Raw genomic sequence first — 17,921 nt, forward strand, 5'->3', positions numbered from 1 at the left:
TTTGAATTATAAATTCACTGAACTGTTAATTTTTATTTTTAACGGATAGAACGTTCTCACAAGGATTTAAATTCCAAAACACATTTGAAAAAGTGAAAGTGATTGAAAACATATTCAACATTCGATTCACTTTTTGAACGTTGGCTTTTTTTAAATGATTGTTGAGGATATAAAAGGAGGATTACAAAAGAATTCATCATACTCAGTCAGCAGTACTTTGAAGCAAACAGTTGCACCCTAAGACAATCAACCGGAAAAATGAAGGTAAATTTTTAGTAGCATTTTGTCTGTGTTGATAACGCTAATTTTGTTTTTCCAACAGATTTTCATCACATTCCTGGTAGCCAGCTTGGCTGTTGCTGCTCAAGCCGGATATGTCCAGAACGCATGGCCAGTCCATTCCTTGGGATGGAACTCCTGGAACAATGGATGGAACAATGGATGGAATGAATGGAACAACTGGAACACCAAGGGTCTGGTTTCGTATCCTTATTCTTCCGTTCATGGATCTTGGCCAGCAGTGAGCTCCGTCTATGATAACGCTTGGGTTAACGGAAACGGATGGTATGGAGCGAAGCCAACTGTCGTTCAGGCCAACGTTGCCAAGGTCAATCCATGGGGACTTCCATGGGCAGGATATGGTTATGGACATGGATACAACAACTATGTTGCTAATGGTGCTCCAGTCGTTGCTGCCAAGTATGTTGCTGCTAATCCAGGATCAGTTCATGTTGCTCCATTGGTTGGACATGCCGTCAACCAGAAACTGGTTGTTGCCTAAATCTGTGATAACAAATAAAGTAATGAGATTCGAATTGCAATTTTTCGATTTCATAAAGAAAATGATGACAACATGCTATGAATTTTGGGCTTGTGATATAGATCATTTGGCAAGTCTGTTGTCTCCTGAGCCGATGTCCGCGAGTTCGAGCCCAAGAGTAAACATTGAACACAGTTGAACCAGATAAGATTTTCGATAACGATCAGCCAACTGCAACGTTGATAAAGTCGCGAATGTAATAAAGATGGTAAAACGACTATAATCGAAACGAAAAAAAAATTACTATGAATTTAATGTCCTTTGGCCTTCAGTTTGAGTTCTTGTCTTTTCACTTCTTAATATAGGTAGATGACATTAAGAAACACTGCATTCGAACTACGAAGCGAAGAATAATCGCGGTAAAATGTACAATTCTTATATTTTTTTGTTGTGAGAATGCGTCATGTGCTCGATATTAAACGCAGCTCATTCAATGTTGAATAAGCCATTTTTTGAACCGAAATACACGAATCTTCGTAACGCTGCTTTAAATCTGTAAAGAAGATTCTTAGACACTCTGGAAATACATCAATGCTCGCCGCCCTACTTACTGTATCCCATCGTCATCGTCTATAACAGGTAATAAACTAAAAGTTAATTCGATATACGTAGATTTCACTAAATACCTCTAAATAAAGAGTAATCTCCGTTACAGACTTCTGAGTAGCGATGACCTGAAACTCTCATTTTTTAACAAACTGTGACAACTGCAGCCAAAGCCTTCGCTTTGCTCGGCTTGCTGCGTCGGAAAACAATCAGCTTTAAAGACCCATAAGCCCTGAAAACAGTTTTCTGGTCAACTACCACTTTGTCTACAGTGAAAGAATCAAAAAGATCTAGAAAAAATCCTACGCTACGCATATGTATCTAACTAAATTTATGTTTAAACTAGCTGATTTTACCCGGTCTTTCTCGGGTTTAAATAAAATATATATAAAAAAGAGTCGTTTGGCTTTTCGAAATATAGGAAGCATTGTATTCATCATTTTAACTAATTTTGCCCGAGTTTAGCCTTGTCATGAAATGAACAAACAAACAAACAATCCAACAAAACAAACCAACAAACATTAAAAGTCATACACCGTCTTAGCCGATTTAGGCTTTACAGACTGAATAAATGACGTGGACAACTTAAGATTAACATTTAACACCCAGTATCAAGATGGGAATCGAACCCATGCCATCAGTGGACCAGCGATTACCGTCTAACCACGCTAACCACTCAACCACCGTGACGTACTCCAGCTCCTGCTCATCTTTATATATTAGTAGAAGATTGGATTCAGATTGCATTGTGGAAGCTTAGTTTCAAAAAGTTTGATAAAAAGGGCCACCATAAAGTTCAATCAAACCATTTCAAAAATGTATATAAATTTTGAAATAACACAGAAAGATTTTGTATTTGAGGCGTCCCATTGCTATACCATTTTGAATTTTTATCTCAATTGCATCTTTCATGGAGTCAGTGGCCTTAAGTTTTAAAGCGTTGAAATTGGGAACCATTTATTTTGAAGTAGGAACGCTGGGATAAGTAGTCGTATTTTTGCAATAGCTATTTTGAAAAGGATTTCCATACTACGATCATTTTTCTTCACTGTTCTAAAAATAAATCAAATTTGAGGACAAATAAAAAGGTAGGAATTCAACTGTAAGAGCATAAATTTTCAGTTTTCACATGTATTACATAGGGCACCATGACTCGATTTAAAGATAATCGTAAATAAAACCCAAATAAATACCCTTGGTTTATTTTTATTGCTATAATACTGTCTTCAATTTAGGCAACAATCAGTTTCTGGTTCACTGCATGACCTACCAATGCTGCAACATGAACTGATCCTGGATTGACAGCAACATACTTGGCAGCAACGACTGGAGCACTATGAGCAACATAGTTGTTGTATTCATGTCCATAACCATATCCGGCCCATGGAAGTCCCCATGGGTTGACCTTGGCACCGTTGGCCTGAACGACAGTTGGCTTTGCTCCATACCATCCGTTTCCATTGATCCAGGCATTGTCATAAACGGAGTTCGCTGCTGGCCAGGATCCATGAACGGAAGAGTAAGGATACGAAACCAGACCCTTGGTGTTCCAGTTGTTCCAGCCGTTCCATTCGTTGTTCCAGGCATACACTCCATTCCATGAGTTCCATGCCAGGCTGTTAACGGAGTCCCAGGTTGGCTGAACATATCCGGCTTGAGCAGCAACGGCCAAAGATAACAGGGCGGTAATGATCTAAAAAAATGTGTTTGCAACTATTTGATTAAACGAAAATCTATTTCTATTGTATATGTTTACCTTCATAGCTAAAAGATCTGCAACAGCAGTGCAATTGTTTACTGAGAAAGATGTGAATTGAGAATGTTTGATTTGAAACAAAATCGTGTGAATTTATATCAATCTGAAAGCCATAAAAAAAACTTATGAGTATATATTGATCTAGAGAAACACAATTCAATAATTTGAAAGGAGTCAACCGATGAACCTTAAAATAAAGGAAGTGATTGGAAACCAACTATCCATTTTTATTTTTTCATTTTTGCTAAACATTGTGTCAGGATATAAAAAGGCATAACTCGAGTTGTTTGGCACATTCGGAAGTCGTCAGCACTTCCAGACAAACAGTTGCTCCCAAATTCAACCAACCATAACAATGAAGGTAATTTTCGTCAATTTTTTATGAACCCTCAGGTTTTGAAAACTAAATTTTTTCCTTCCAGGCATTCGTCGCATTCCTAGTTGCTTTTTTGGTAGTTGCTGCCCAAGCCGGATATGTCGAGGACTCGTGGCCGGTCAACTCCTTGGGATGGAACTCCTGGAATAACGGATGGAACAATGGATGGAATGAATGGAACAACTGGAACACCAAGGGTCTGGTTTCGTATCCTTATTCCTCAGTTCATGGATCCTGGCCAGCAGTGAGCTCCGTCTATGACAACGCTTGGGTCAACGGAAACGGATGGTATGGATCAAAGACCACAGTTGTTCAGGCCAACGTTGCCAAGGTTAATCCATGGGGACTTCCATGGGCCGGATATGGTTATGGACATGGATACAACAACTATGTTGCTCATGGTGTTCCAATAGTTGCTGCCAAGTATGTTGCTGCCAATCCAGGATCAGTTCATGTTGCTCCACTTGTTGGACATGCCGTCAACCAGAAACTGATTGTTGCCTAAATTGTAGACAGTATTATAGCAATAAAAAATTACGAATGATATTTATTTGTATTTTTTTATGGTAACTTTCGAATCGACTCTTGATTTCCTATCCAAACCACGTGTTAATAAATTACTCCAAACTTTTTTTCAAACCCTTCTTTTTAAATTGGAAGTATTTGTTCTTTCCGTTAAATTCCAGCGTTTTAATTAGTCTTCAAATTTGATTTACAGGGTCCGGCAATTGAACTGCTACATTACTTCAACAGTAATTTTTTTGTTGCACACGAAACAGTATTGAACGACCCTTTGTCGCTTTGTTTACATTAAGTCTTAGCTATCATTGGATGTAAGTGTTACTTTTATAATCAGGTGTTATTCGGAAAAATGGATCTCGAACATAAACGTAGCGCTGTGGCTGCCTTGTTCCTAGCTGGTAAACGGCAGAAGGACATAGTTCGTGAGCTGACCGATATAAGTGTGTGTAGAAGTTTTGTATACCGTACAGTTAAAAGATACCTGGAGACCGCAAGTGCCAAAAAACGGTATGGTGGAGGACTCCGACCTACTGTGGTAACACCTGCCATGGCGAAGATCGTCAAGAAGCGCCTTAAGAGAAATCCTCGTCGTAGTGCCACTAAATTGGCAGAGGATCTCAACATATCGGATCGAAGTCTCCGTCGGATCCTGAAAGATAAACTTCAGTCCAAGCCCTACAAGATCCAAAAGGTTCAAGAACTTACGGTGAAGCAGAAACAAAAACGGGTAAGAAGAGCGAAGGCCGCGGAAGGAAGGTTGAAGAATATCGTGTTTACCGAGAGAAACTCTTCACCGTACAGCAGTTCGTGAATAAGGAGAACGACAGAGTTTGGTTGCCAGACAGATCACGAAGCCATGCCGACTTGCTGACGGCCACCTGGCGACAGAAACCAGCATCGGAGATGGTTTGGGCCGGAATTACCCGAGATAGCCGGACTCCGCTGATTTTTGTCCCTTAAGGAGTGGGATCAACCAAAATACATATCGAGAACTAGTTCTACAAAATGTCGTCGAATCGTGGGCACTTCGATATTTTGATTCCAGGGATTGGGGTTTCCAACAGGACTCGGCGCCGGCTCACAAAGCGAAGAAAACCCAACTTTGGATTGCGCAACAATTTTTTAGGGTTTATTTCGAGCTCCGAGTGGCCGGCGAGTTCGCCAGACCTGAACACTATGGACTTCGCTGTTTGGAGTATGTCGGAAGCCGAAGTCTGCTCTAAGAAACATGAAGGTGTGGAGGTCCTGAAGCGACATCTCGTGGCAGCCTGGGATAAAATACCCAGGCTTCCGAAAAGTACTGGCGAACGACAGTATTCTTGCGAACGTCGCACATGCACCTCGATGAAAGCTTCCCGAATATTTCTTCCCCGACAGTTTTAAAAGGAGCGGTCGTGCGATGTACAGCGATGTCTTGTTTCACCTCATGCGAGAGTTTGTTCGTGGGTATGAAAGTTTTTTAAGCTCCGTGACAGTTTTGGGAAAATCTTCCTGACAGTTTTCAATGCGTTGAATTTTGCATGACAGTACTACTTACTCCGTCCGACTGTAGCCGAGATTCGCTCGGGCCGAGTTAATTTCGAACGAACGAATGAATTTTCCTTTTGCTTGATGCTACTACGGGTGGTGATCTTCCCTCCTAAAAAATACGAAGGTAATCGATCATCGCATTTGATAGCAGTAGTGAACATATTAATTGTATATCAAATTTGTTTATCAGTAGAATTAGCAGGTCATTTCTGAAACTCTGTTCTTCTTATTTTAAACTCTGTTGAAACATTTTCTATTTCAAATAAAAGCACGAATGAAATTTTTATCAATTTTCAACGTTCTTCTGGATGAATTATGAATTTGTGAAAGAAAAAAACAATAAAACATTGATTACGATGCTTTCCATACAAACATCCGTCTAGAAATAGAATGAAATCGTCTTTTGGGCGATAATGAACCTCATTTTCTACCCGGCACCATTTTTGGTCGCGTCAACTGATTTTGATGTAACTTGTTCAGGTACTAGATCATACATTTCTACATCTTTGGACCAAATTTCAAGAATTTTAAATGAAAATTGTCAAAGTTACAGCGAATTAGTGTAGCAATTACAAATTCCCCTTTTTACGGTAAAAGTTGTATCTTTGTTTTTAGTCATTGTAAAGCCTTCAAATTTTGTAGAGTATAAGTTGGGAAGTTGAACTAAATTGTGTAGAAATTTCATGAAAAAATTTCAACCAAGAGAGGAATGGCAGCTTGTCAAATTTCAACTGTAACTTCCCTATTAAACATCTTCAACAATTTAATATCCATAATCAATTACGCACAGAGCAAAATCTCTCTGAACTTAATTTTATACCGAACATCTTATCCATTAGTTTTTTTTTTGTTTAAATTCATATTAAATTGGTAGCTTTAATTGATTGGCCTATTTGCAAATCTCTAGTTTTTAAATCAAGATTTGCTTGAACGATTCATATCATATCATTGATCCGATAGTGTCAGCAGGGCATTTAATATACATATTAAACGTGGAAAATATCTTACATATTTGTATTGTGAATGTATTGTGAAACATGCGATAACATTTAAATCCATTTGAAATATTGTAAGCTATCATAACACACCATTCTGAGATATTGTTTAGCATAAACAAGTTTAAAAAATATCAAAATCCTTTTTGATTCAAATTGACATGTTCCGAGTTTCGTTCTGTCATCCATTCAAAAGAGTCAAAATTAAGTGATAATCAATCACTTTATTCCACAGCACTTTTCCAATGGTTTACGCAACAATCAGCTTCTGATTCACGGCATGTCCAACAAGCGGAGCAACATGGACTGATCCTGGATTGGCAGTGACATACTTGGCAGCAACGACTGGAGCACCATGAGCAACATAGTTGTTGTATCCATGTCCATAACCATATCCGGCCCATGGAAGTCCCCATGGATTGACCTTTGCAACATTGGCCTGAACAACGGTTGGCTTTGCTCCGTACCATCCGTTTCCGTTAACCCAAGCGTTGTCATAGACGGAGTTCACTGCTGGCCAGGATCCGTGAACTGAGGAATAAGGATACGAAACCAAGCCCTTGGTGTTCCAGTTGTTCCATTCATTCCATCCATTGTTCCATCCGTTGTTCCAGGAGTTCCATCCCAGGGAGTTGACTGGCCACGAGTTCTCTACATATCCGGCTTGTGCAGCAACAGCTAAGCTGGCTACCAGAAATGCGATGAATACCTAATTGAAAAAAACAAAATTAGCGTTATTAAATCAAACATAATGTGTTGAATACTCACCTTCATTGTTGTGGATGAATGAGCTAAGGAGCAACTGTTTGCCTCGAAGTTCTGTTGACTAAGTATGATGAGTTCTTCTGCAATCCACCTTTTTATATTGTCAAAAAATCATTTCGAAAAGGTCAAAGTTAAAAAAAGAGAATCGAATGATGAATGTGTTTTCAATCACTTTCACTTTTTAAATGGGTTTTGAAGTTAAAATCCATGCGAGAACGTTCTGTCCGTAAAAACATAGAAATTTACGGTTCAATGAATTTATAAGTCAAACAACAGTGAATGGAAGCTCCTTTCAGATTGAATGTTCCTCCAAAGCGATGAGCAAGGATATATAAATTTAAGCACACAGTAGCAAAGCTCATACTTAGTCGGCAGTACTTCAAAGCAAACAGTTGCTCCAGAGCTCAACCAACCACAACACAATGAAGGTGAGGAGTTTTGCTTAACTGATTTCAGGTCGAATTGGTTGACAAAATTTTATTCTATCAAAATAGGCATTCGTCGCATTTCTAGTAGCCAGCCTAGCTGTTGCAGCTCAAGCTGGTTATGTCCAGAACGCATGGCCAGTCAATTCCTTGGGATGGAACTCCTGGAACAACGGATGGAACAATGGATGGAATGAATGGAACAACTGGAATAACAAGGGTCTGGTTTCGTATCCTTACTCTTCCGTTCATGGATCCTGGCCAGCAGTGAACTCCGTCTATGACAACGCTTGGGTTAACGGAAACGGATGGTATGGAGCTAAGCCAACTGTCGTTCAGGCCAACGTAGCCAAGGTCAACCCATGGGGTCTTCCATGGGCTGGATATGGTTATGGACATGGATACAACAACTATGTTGCTCATGGTGCTCCAGTCGTTGCTGCCAAATATGTTGCTGCCAATCCTGGATCAGTTCATGTTGCACCATTGGTAGGACATGCCGTCAACCAGAAACTGATTGTTGCCTAAATTGTAGACAGTATTATAGCAATAAAAAATAGCGAAGGGCAGGGCCGTAGGAAGAACCGACTCATGGGGGGGGGTTTTGCTGACTATTTTTACCTATGATTTTTTGCCCAACAATGCACGAGTACAAAAAAAAATAAAAACAAATTATGTTTGTTACTATATGATTATTCATTTTTAAGTACTTGTACAATACAAGTTTTCGTAATAAATCGTGACTTTGAAAAATTGGTCCTAACCATAAAGGTGAGCTTAATTCGCTTTCTTCGATGGTTAAATCTTTGAATTTATTTAAAAGTCTGATAGTTCAAATTTATATGAATTGAGCATAAAATAATTTTTTTTTTAGGAGAGTCTTTCAACTTATTCTATACTCAAATCAAACAAGCCCAATCTTCAAAAAATTGGCTTTGGCAAAAGAGATTAGCAAATTGAAAGATTTTTAACTTTGATGAAATTTAATCAAATTTTCAAAAAATAAAATGGATAAAACATTTTCGGATCAAATTTCTTGATGCAAACATGAACCAAATTTAAGATTTTAGCTGGCAATTTGGCTTCAATAAAATCTACAATATTAACACATTTCAAACCAAATACGAGATATCTCGTTTTTCGCTGGACCAAGTATATTCCAATACAAAGCATAATTCAAATGTTTATGAATCTTATGAAACCTCATTAAAAAAAAAAACACAAATTACTTACTCGAATATATTAAACTGGTAGAATTTTGTCAATTGGTCTCTGAAACATAAAATGCCGAATTTTGGGGTCTGATGGTTAAGATTTTCTCGATATCTTTAATGTGTAAATAATGTTAAACAATAGATTGGAAAATATAAAACTTTTTGCAGATTTCTTAGGTGAAGATAAGGTACAAACTTAGAAAATTAACACAAATTTATTTTTTCATTAGCAATTTTCAGCTGAATTGTGTGTACAAACTAATTTGGATTCAAAATTTAAATTTGGAAATTGAATTGACAAGAAATCTTATGTTCATGATCTTTTGAATTCCTCAACAATTTCTGTTGATTGTAATTAGCAACAGCCTAATTCTTTTTCTGAGTTTTGAATCTCGTTCTAAATCGAAATTCTGAACTTCAATTCAATAATTGAGCTTTGAATCTGTTCCCGAATTTCTATACGATTTCTGAAATGTACAAAAATACGATTTCCGAATCTAAATCTGAATTTCTATTTCGGATTGCTATTTCGAAGTTTTAAATGATGGAATTTTTCGTAAAAATTAAGTTTAAGAACTTCCAATTTCAATATAAATCATCATCGTTATCAAAGTATTGAAAATGCATATGATCTCGAAAAACATAAATCAAATTTGATCTGAAATTGAAACATGAGTTCTAAGCAGCTTTTCAGCTCTAATTTCTTATGATGATACGAACTGAAAATCAAGAATCCTGAACTGGGTACAGAATCCGTAAAACGAAACTAGATATACAATTTTGGTTATGCGAATTATGGAATCAGATAGTCCGAAAATTCAAACCTAAATTTCTATGAACAAGTGAGAAAATTTTGAAAATATTATGCAAAATTTTTGAATTTGGGATGGGTTTTCGAGGTTTTGGCATTAGTTTTGTAGTCTATATTTTTACTCTTGAACAACCTTAGTCTGTTATCATAATTTGATTCTGAATTCAAAATTTTGAGTGCAGAGTAGAATATCTCGCTTGCTTTTTTGGATCCTCATGGGGGGGGGTTTAACCCCCAAAACCCCCCCCGTTCCTACGGCCATGGCGAAGGGTATATATTTGTGTTTTATTTACGGTTATCTTTGAATCGATTCATGGTGCCCTATTTAATACATGTGAAAACTGAAAATTTAAGTTCTAACCGTTGAATTTCTACTTTTTATTTGTCCCCAAATTTGATCAATTTTTAAAACAGTTAACTTACATTTTTCGGCGTTTACTCTCATATTGTGGATATCGCACCATAATAATAAACGGTCGATGTCCTCCTGAAGTGCAGCACAATCCACTATCGATTCAACGAATCAGTTTCGGCGACTGAAGGAATGCTACCTGGTTGTTGTTCTTGAAAAGTACGACAATAAGCGGTCCAAGATGGCTGCCCTGCAGGACTCTAGAAGGCATGTGGAAAACGGAGGAGTGAATTCCACGAATGTTTAGAAAACCTTGGCGGTTCAGCTGGTACGAATATAGCTATTCAGATGCCCACTCAGAAAATCCATATCGGTCAAGTTTTACGCTTGCGAATCTGTGAGGTATTTGGTTGAAAGCCTTGGAGAAATCTACGTATATCGAATTAGTTTTTAGAATTTATCTTGTTTCAGTATGCAAATCGCTGGCATAGATCATTAGGTTTATCAAGGTTGAACGTTTCCTGGAAAACCCGTGCTGGACCTTGGTGAGTATCGGAGCAGGTGTTGAATTTTTTTTTGTATTCTAGACTTCTAGCACTTTGGCAAAGCAGCGAAGAATTGAAATTGGTCTGTTATTTTCCACACGATGAGCATTACCAGACTTGTGGATCGGTGAAATATAGGCGTTTTTTTTAAGAAGTTGGAGAAGTACTTTCCGAGATCGATCAATTGAAAATCATGCAAAGCGGTGTGACAAGCGGGACACGTTTTTTTTAAACTATGTAACCAACGGTTCCCCAGACTGCTCAGCCGAGCTAGAACCCCCCCTCTAAGCCTCAGGGTCGGAACACTCGAAGATTCGGAACAAGGAAACACCTTAAACGCGCGTTAAAGAAATCCCACCTTTATTTCCCTATCTTGGGGTTCACACAAATGGTCACTAGAACTTTCCCTAGATCAAGCTGGGTTGTATCCTACCTTAGGGTGGCGTCTTACAGGCGGTGAGCTGGAACAGCCGAAGCCTGTGGGCCAAGGAAAGACTTCTCCCCGAAACGGATGCCGGAAGGACCTCTGGAACGTGGGTCACAGGTAGGTCAACGGGTCACTGCTGATACTGCATCTCTGACGTCCTGGCCGTCGGTTGTTGATGGCTGCCTGATTGCACTACACTAATTCCGAACACCTCTGGGGGGGATTTCCGGTGCAAATGGTCGACACAGGCGGTCAGTGTACGGGCGGTCGAGGAGCCAGGTCAGGTGCAGCACGGGCCTAATGACGTACAGCAAGGTTGACTGAGGCCGGTAATCCAGCCAACTGGGTTTAAGCCCTAGAATGGCCAGCACAGGTAAACGGATGCTACCAAGGTGGCTCGGTGGAATGAACCCTAAACGACCAGCACTGGTTGACGGACGCTGGCACGGTGGGATGGTTTTCCAAAGCCAAATATCGGGGTCCTGGATGTTCGAACGCTCTTCGCAGCTGGTTGATGGCGTTCACAGGATTGTGCGGCTTCGTCGAGATCTTCCATCCAAATGAAGCGGATCTTGCATGCGGTCTTTGATCCCGATCCAGGTCAAAGGCTTTGTGGTGTATCCATGGATTCCTCCCATCATGCCCTCTTGTCATTCTTGGTAATGGTGCTACCAAGGCGTACAGCACCATCTATCCGCCAAATACGCTCCCGTTGACCTGATCGCACTGGTTGGTGGTGCGCTAGGGAATGTCAGGTGGTCCTCCTTCGTTGCTCACTAAGGCGCTTCCTTGCATGGTACGCGCTTTTAACAAAGATCCCTACAGAACTAGGCAGTACAGGTTCCCTGTCAGGAAGGTTTGCTCAATCGGGCCGATTGCAAAACAGAGATGGCGGCACTCGAATTCTAGCGGTTAGAATTCGGTACATTTTCGGTTCGATTTCCATCCGTCTGCTCGATTGCTCGAAATCTAAACGGTATGTTTTTTTTTGCAAAGCGCATCGGCTGTACGAAAACGAACCAACGAGAAAACTGTCATGTCGGTCTGGTTTCGTCGCAATGCGAATCATTACAATACTGGTAATTAATGGAAAATTAGAGTTTTCTTTATCAGTTTTTGTTATATTATTGTTTGCTGAGGGCGAAAAGTCTATCAGCTGGTATCAACGGGTCACTTTATGAAGTTTATAGTTCGTAAGCCGAAATGAAATATTCGAATGGGTAAGTCGAAGCCGCCATTTGCGCTTTTCATTATTTTAAATTAAAATCGCGAAAATCGCATTTGATTAAATATTTACATTGCTCCTTCTCACATTTCGCGTTAACGTTGGATGAGTCATCATTCATTGGAACGGCTCAACAAGCACCCAACGTACCACCGGTAACCGGTCGCTCACTCCGTTATCAAACAGCAACAGGCAGCCAAACAGCAAAACCAGCCGTTATTTCCGATGACGACGCTGCCGCCAATGCTAGCATTGGGGCCAACAAATCCCAGAAAAAAAGGACGGAGGAACTGGACCTGCAGATGGACCAAACAATACATCTACTCCGAATCAAATTCCGCCGCACCCTCAGGCATTATCTCCCGGGTAATTTTGCCCGAATCGGATTAAGAAAAATTTGAGAAATCTGGCATCGAGCAGTCCAGATGTTGTAAGTCTGGGTTTATTTTTTTGTTTAGGAAGATACTAATTTTTTTAACTTTAATGTAATTCTTTCTGCTTCTTGAAGGTTAGTTACCAAAAATTCAAGGGGTTTTCGGTTTCCCTGGAAGGGGAAGCAGTTGTATCGAGAATTGCTGCAAGTGTTGAATAGTTCAGACGGAAGTTTTCGCCGCTTTGTCCATCTGCTGTAAGAAAAGTGCTTCCGGACTTGTGACCTCTGAAATAAGATGCCCGAAACAATCAAATTACATGAGGCGTTGGAGAAGGTAAATCACTGGCTTGTGGCCAATTTGCACGAAAGGCAAAATGTTATCATGGTGATCTTCATCTTGTGAAAGCAGTAACCCGATCCTTGGAAGGTATGATATTCTGATTACACAAGCTATCAGTTTTCTTTTAATTAAAGATAAACATGTTATTTCTAGGTCGAAGCTTCGATGGAAAAATTAATCACCAACGCTGCTTAGATTGTTTCCATATAAGCCAAAATGCGCTCCGATAATAAATCAACTCCGGAAGCGACTGCTGTTTTCGGTAAAGCTTGCAAACGGTTTTGCTTCGATTAACTAATGTCCATGAAAGCCATTCGGTTAAAGAGGAGTGCTAAAAAAGTACCTACCTAACAGTTTAAAATTAGACCCATAGTAAAGCGACAAACCGGGATCAGCAGAGAAAGGAATGAAACCTAGGACCCCTAAGCGGTAGATGTTTGAATCAACTTCGGAAAAATTAGAACGGTAAAATCTCTGTTCATGTCCCTGGGAGGGGACATCCTCAACTACTACAGTTCCTTTAAGAAAGTATCTACGGGCGGTTCTTTAAGGAGAATTTCTTCCTTTGGTTGGTAGACTTTTTATTTACATTGCATGTTAAGAAGATAACTTCCTTTTTTTTAGCATGAAGATAAATAAGTGCAAATCAGACCAAAGATTTTTCATCACCTGTGGCGAATGCCCCCTTCTGAACGATACCAATGTGGGCGTTGGCTATGAGATTCGCGAGATGCCGGTTATTGGATGTTTTGGCAGCAAAAATTTATATTAGAGACTTCAACCGGAGATTGTTTACCGTCCTTTCCGAAAAACTGTGAGAAATTTGAGGTGGAAAATCACAGAAAAATCCCCTGCTAAAATATCTTATTTTTATTTTAGACAACGGAAATGCTCTCTCACTTGGAAGCATGGAACTGTTCCAAGCGGCAGGAAATCAGTACCGCACCCAAATTATATTGCCGAGCAGAACGATACTTTCATTTTTTTTAACTACTTGTAGTTAATACAAAGATCGCACTCTTCTGGAGCAATTCCAGCGGATCAATTGTCTGGACTCAAGTTAAACTACTTGACGGTGGTTCTGTTTGCCTGCAACCTCTGACCTGAATTCGGATAATATGAGCGTATTGTTTCGGCGCGGTGAGGCTGGAATCGGCTGGAGAACTACGAGCTGGCCATCGACGATTTGCACCGGGCTCAAGACCAGATGGTATGTCGGACAATCAGCATTAGGATTCGTAATTAAGTAGGTGACCAGATGGTATTTTTTATCAAAAAATTAACGAAAATTTTAAGATTTTGCAGAACAAGGAAAAGCGTGAATCGAAGGAAAACGCAGCCGAAGCTAATAAACTAGGCACCAAAAAAACTTTCGGCGGAGGTGCTAAACAAATGGTGGATGCAAACGTTCAGAAGATCATGGATAAAGGATTTTCGGAAGATCAAGTAAATCATGCTTTGAAGTTAACTAGAAACAAGGTCAATCGAGCGTTAAGCAATCTCCAATAAATAGAAGAGAGGAAGCAGGTCCAGAATGACATTCGTACCGGAAGAACGAAACCACCCGTTAAACCACGCAAACGCGATTCTGAGTCAGAATAATCGGCTAAAGTTTCACTGTTTGATTTCCTGGAAGATATCCTGCCATGATATATATGAAGATATATGATGCCACTAAATAAAAGAGTTCGAGTAAAGAATCTACACCTTTCAATAAATCATTGGCTAATGAAGGCTATGGTGATTCAAATGCAAATACAATCAATAGGACATCTCATTCTGCCAGCAATAATAATGTTAGCCAATACCCGTCGAGCTCAACCTCGCATTACAATAATTCAAGTAAAGGATATCAACAGCAACGTTTTGAAAATAATATCTCTAACAGTTTTGCAAACAGGAATGTCAACCCTACGAATAATGGTCATCCACATCATCAACAGCCCTAATCTCACAACACGAACGCCAATTCTTCTACTGGTTACAAACAGTCGTCCGACTACAATACCCCAAGGAAAATTTAATTCTTCTTCACATGGCGATGGTGGAAAAGGTCAGCAATCAGGTTATTATTACGGTCACGCGGAAAACCGAACCTCCCAAAACTGCAACGGTCAAGCTGATTCGAGAAAAAATACAAATGTCTCGAACTCGACCCATTTCTCTCAGCAGCAGCAGCAGCACAATTCGCAACGCGGTCCCTCTCATAACACGAGCTACGCCACCAGTTCTGGTAAACCGATTCAAGGTCAACACCAGAATTCGCACCCCAGCATTTATTCCAACCACTATGCACCGCAAAATGCAACGGGCAACGGCTCAGTGGTTATAATAACTCTAACACTGGTCCTAGTTCCAAGGTTAGTATTGAAATTGTACCTTTAGTAGTTCTATCAAAAACACAAATGACACTGAATCTTTGCAAACGTTTGCAATTCATGCTTAATTTCAGAACCAAAAAACCCAATATACTCCAAAGAGGAAGCCCAATATTTTTCACAACCTGTCAATTCTACGCCACCACCGCAGCAGGGAAGGAAACCACCTCCACCCAAGTGCTCCCTGCGAAATGCAGAATCTTCGCTGTTTGTATAAAAGGTAAGTTTTGCGTATTAACTCAGTAGAAGTATATCACAATCCTTCATCTGTACAATATGTTTGTGTAGTACAATAGATGACAAAATTTGTAAGAAAGTACATTCTGTGTTTGTTAAAGCTACTTTTATTGATTTTATTATTTCAAAATTATAAATTTTAAATTTATACAATACAACACAGAATTGAGAATTTATTATTACAAATTTATATCTGCTTACATTTCAACATTCGTCAGATTGGCAGTCCTGTTGAAATGAAAAATTTTGCTTTAAGGCAGAAGTGAGGTTGATGATTTGCAAATAAGAAGCACAATTTATTTATCAAACAATAATAAAATGTTAAGATAAGGAATTATGATAAAAAAAAATCCGCCTGGAATGGTTCTTAGGTGAACGTTTTCCGTTTAAACTGTGTAGCATAATTTATTTAACATTAATTAACATTAATAGATCGATTATTATTATTATTTCCTGAGATTGAGAGACGCCTACTCCCTCCACAGAAACTGGTGATCCTGTTTAGTATTATAAATTCCCATGGATCCAACTACTAGGTGCCAGTGTTTTTGGATTTTTTTTAGAAGTAATTTTCAAAATTTGTTAGATACTTCAGAATTTGATACTAAATGTTTATTCTTATCTTATTTCTGGTCGTTATTTGAAATCTTGACATCTATACCCGTATTCCAAACTGGCAATATTTTTATTTTTCCCTAAACAAATTATAGGTAAACATTTGGAAATTGGAACGAATTTTAATGAACTAAATTTAAACCACTGTTAGTTAGTGGTTTAACATTTTTTGTTGATTTTTATAAACAGGAATTTGTAAAACAAGCGTTCTTTTCTCAACACTGCGTTTGTAATGTTTTTTATTATTTGAAATATTCAATTCATGAAGCAACTTTTTATTTGTAGATTAATGCTTTTAATATCATTTTTCAGGTTTAAAGTTGTTTCTTGGCCTACTGCCCACCGCCAAATAGAACAACAAGAACGTCAATGGCTGAAATGATCAGGTGCCTTATGATATTCCGGTCGCAAGATGTCATGCTTATCAGACAACACATTTCTGGCTTGGGACAAACTTGGGATTTTTTTTCGGTTTGTCAAAATGTATCATTTGTCATTCGTAGAGTAAGGCCGGCATTAAAAGAATTTAAAGGATGTTCCGACCATGCCAACCCAAGCACAAACAACACTCAGCCTCGACAATCTGGTGGTATAGTCACACACCACGACGATGTAGTCACCCGATTGAAAAACGTCCAACTGATAGAACTGGGCAAGTATCGCATCAAACCTGGGCATTAATAGAATTCCTACATAAAAAGCTAGGTTTTGTGAAATGAGAAAAAAAACAAAACAACAATGTATCATTGAATTCAAAATTAAATTTTTTCAATAAATGTTCACAAAGCAATGGTTTTCTTTTTTTTTAATTCATTCGAAACCTTGAAAAAACAACAACAAAACTTTTGGCAATCGGCCCAGAAATGGTCCGAAAATTCGTCCGGTTTCGGTCCGAAATCGGTCCTTTTATTCGTATGGACGCATTGGCAATCGGCCCAGAAACGGTTCGAAAAATCGTTCAGTATCGGTCCGAAATCGGTCCCTTTTTTCGGATGGACACTATGGCAATCGGCCCAAAAACGGTTCGAAAAACTGTTCGGTTTCGGTTCAAAATCGGTCCTTTATTTCGGAGGGACCATGGCCATCGGCCCAGAAACGATTCGAAAACTGTTTGGATTCGGTTGGAAAACGGTCCGTTTGTTTTGACATTTGATCTGCTTGAACTGGTTGAAAAAAGTTATCGTCGTCCGAAAAAGTGTTTCATTTTCGCGCGATTTTCTACTAAACTCGGCCCGATTTCTTATACGATTTCGGACCGATCGAGCAGATGTACGGACAAAAATCGGGCCGATTTCGGGCGATTTTTCCTGTCTGGGTTATGCTGGTTACAATTAGCGACTTTGGTATCCCATCAGGCGCAGATTTTTTCGAGGGATCCAGAGAATTCAGCTCTTTCAGAACCATTGATGGCAAAACTCCTCAGATCGGCTTGTTCATTGAAAGAGAGTGTTATTTTTTGTCGTCTGATCTCCTCCTAAGCTGTGTGGGGAGAGATAAATCGCACTGAAATCGAGAGTGAGATTATCACCACATAAGATTGAGCGAGAGCATTCACATCCGCTGATGTAGGGAATTCCCTGCTTCGAACAATTCTATTGCGCATTGTGTTGACGAGAAATCTGACAGCTTACTCAGTTTATTATTGGTACGTTCACGAGAAAAGACGCTG

The 17,921-nt window shown here is 39.3% G+C and overlaps 4 protein-coding genes across 7 annotated transcripts; 3 read left to right on the forward strand and 1 right to left on the reverse strand.

Moving 5' to 3' along the window:
* Positions 1-258: 258 nt before the first annotated feature.
* On the forward strand, positions 259-781 carry LOC129741216 (uncharacterized). Its single transcript, XM_055732928.1, has 2 exons — positions 259-264; positions 323-781. Exons 1-2 carry the CDS (start codon positions 259-261, stop codon positions 779-781), a joined length of 465 nt encoding a protein of 154 aa, XP_055588903.1.
* Positions 782-6,795: 6,014 nt separating this feature from the next.
* On the reverse strand, positions 6,796-7,362 carry LOC129741217 (uncharacterized). The gene is made up of 2 exons (XM_055732930.1): positions 7,314-7,362; positions 6,796-7,254 (listed from the first exon to the last, which is right to left on the reverse strand). Exons 1-2 carry the CDS (start codon positions 7,317-7,319, stop codon positions 6,796-6,798), a joined length of 465 nt encoding a protein of 154 aa, XP_055588905.1. The 5' UTR covers positions 7,320-7,362.
* A 325-nt stretch (positions 7,363-7,687) lies between these two features.
* On the forward strand, positions 7,688-8,267 carry LOC129744887 (uncharacterized). The gene is made up of 2 exons (XM_055737639.1): positions 7,688-7,738; positions 7,805-8,267. The coding sequence occupies exons 1-2, from the start codon at positions 7,733-7,735 to the stop codon at positions 8,261-8,263; spliced, it is 465 nt and encodes a 154-aa protein (XP_055593614.1). The 5' UTR covers positions 7,688-7,732; the 3' UTR covers positions 8,264-8,267.
* A 3,911-nt stretch (positions 8,268-12,178) lies between these two features.
* Positions 12,179-16,968, forward strand: LOC129749062 (uncharacterized). Of its 4 annotated transcripts, none has more exons than XR_008737916.1 (6): positions 12,179-13,590; positions 13,647-13,836; positions 13,902-14,268; positions 14,319-15,382; positions 15,475-15,620; positions 16,565-16,968. XR_008737916.1 is itself a non-coding variant. In XM_055743902.1 (5 exons), the coding sequence occupies exons 3-5, from the start codon at positions 14,688-14,690 to the stop codon at positions 16,603-16,605; spliced, it is 882 nt and encodes a 293-aa protein (XP_055599877.1). In that variant the 5' UTR covers positions 12,179-13,590; positions 13,647-13,836; positions 13,902-14,687; the 3' UTR covers positions 16,606-16,968. The 4 variants fall into 4 exon arrangements, 1 of the variants encoding a protein (XP_055599877.1); XR_008737917.1 differs by having other exon boundaries at positions 14,328-15,382; XR_008737915.1 differs by having other exon boundaries at positions 12,179-13,109; positions 13,176-13,590; positions 13,902-15,382.
* The last annotated feature ends 953 nt before the right edge of the window (positions 16,969-17,921 follow it).

Source organism: Uranotaenia lowii, chromosome 2 (assembly GCF_029784155.1).
Source record: "Uranotaenia lowii strain MFRU-FL chromosome 2, ASM2978415v1, whole genome shotgun sequence".
NCBI lineage: Eukaryota > Metazoa > Arthropoda > Insecta > Diptera > Culicidae > Uranotaenia > Uranotaenia lowii.

Coding starts and splice junctions, on each gene's coding strand:
- LOC129749062 (XM_055743902.1), top strand. CDS start 14,688: ATGATGCCACTAAATAAAAGAGTTCGAGTAAAGAATCTACACCTTTCA. Junction 15,383..15,474: donor ACACTGGTCCTAGTTCCAAG/GTTAGTATTGAA, acceptor GCTTAATTTCAG/AACCAAAAAACCCAATATAC. Junction 15,621..16,564: donor CTTCGCTGTTTGTATAAAAG/GTAAGTTTTGCG, acceptor ATCATTTTTCAG/GTTTAAAGTTGTTTCTTGGC.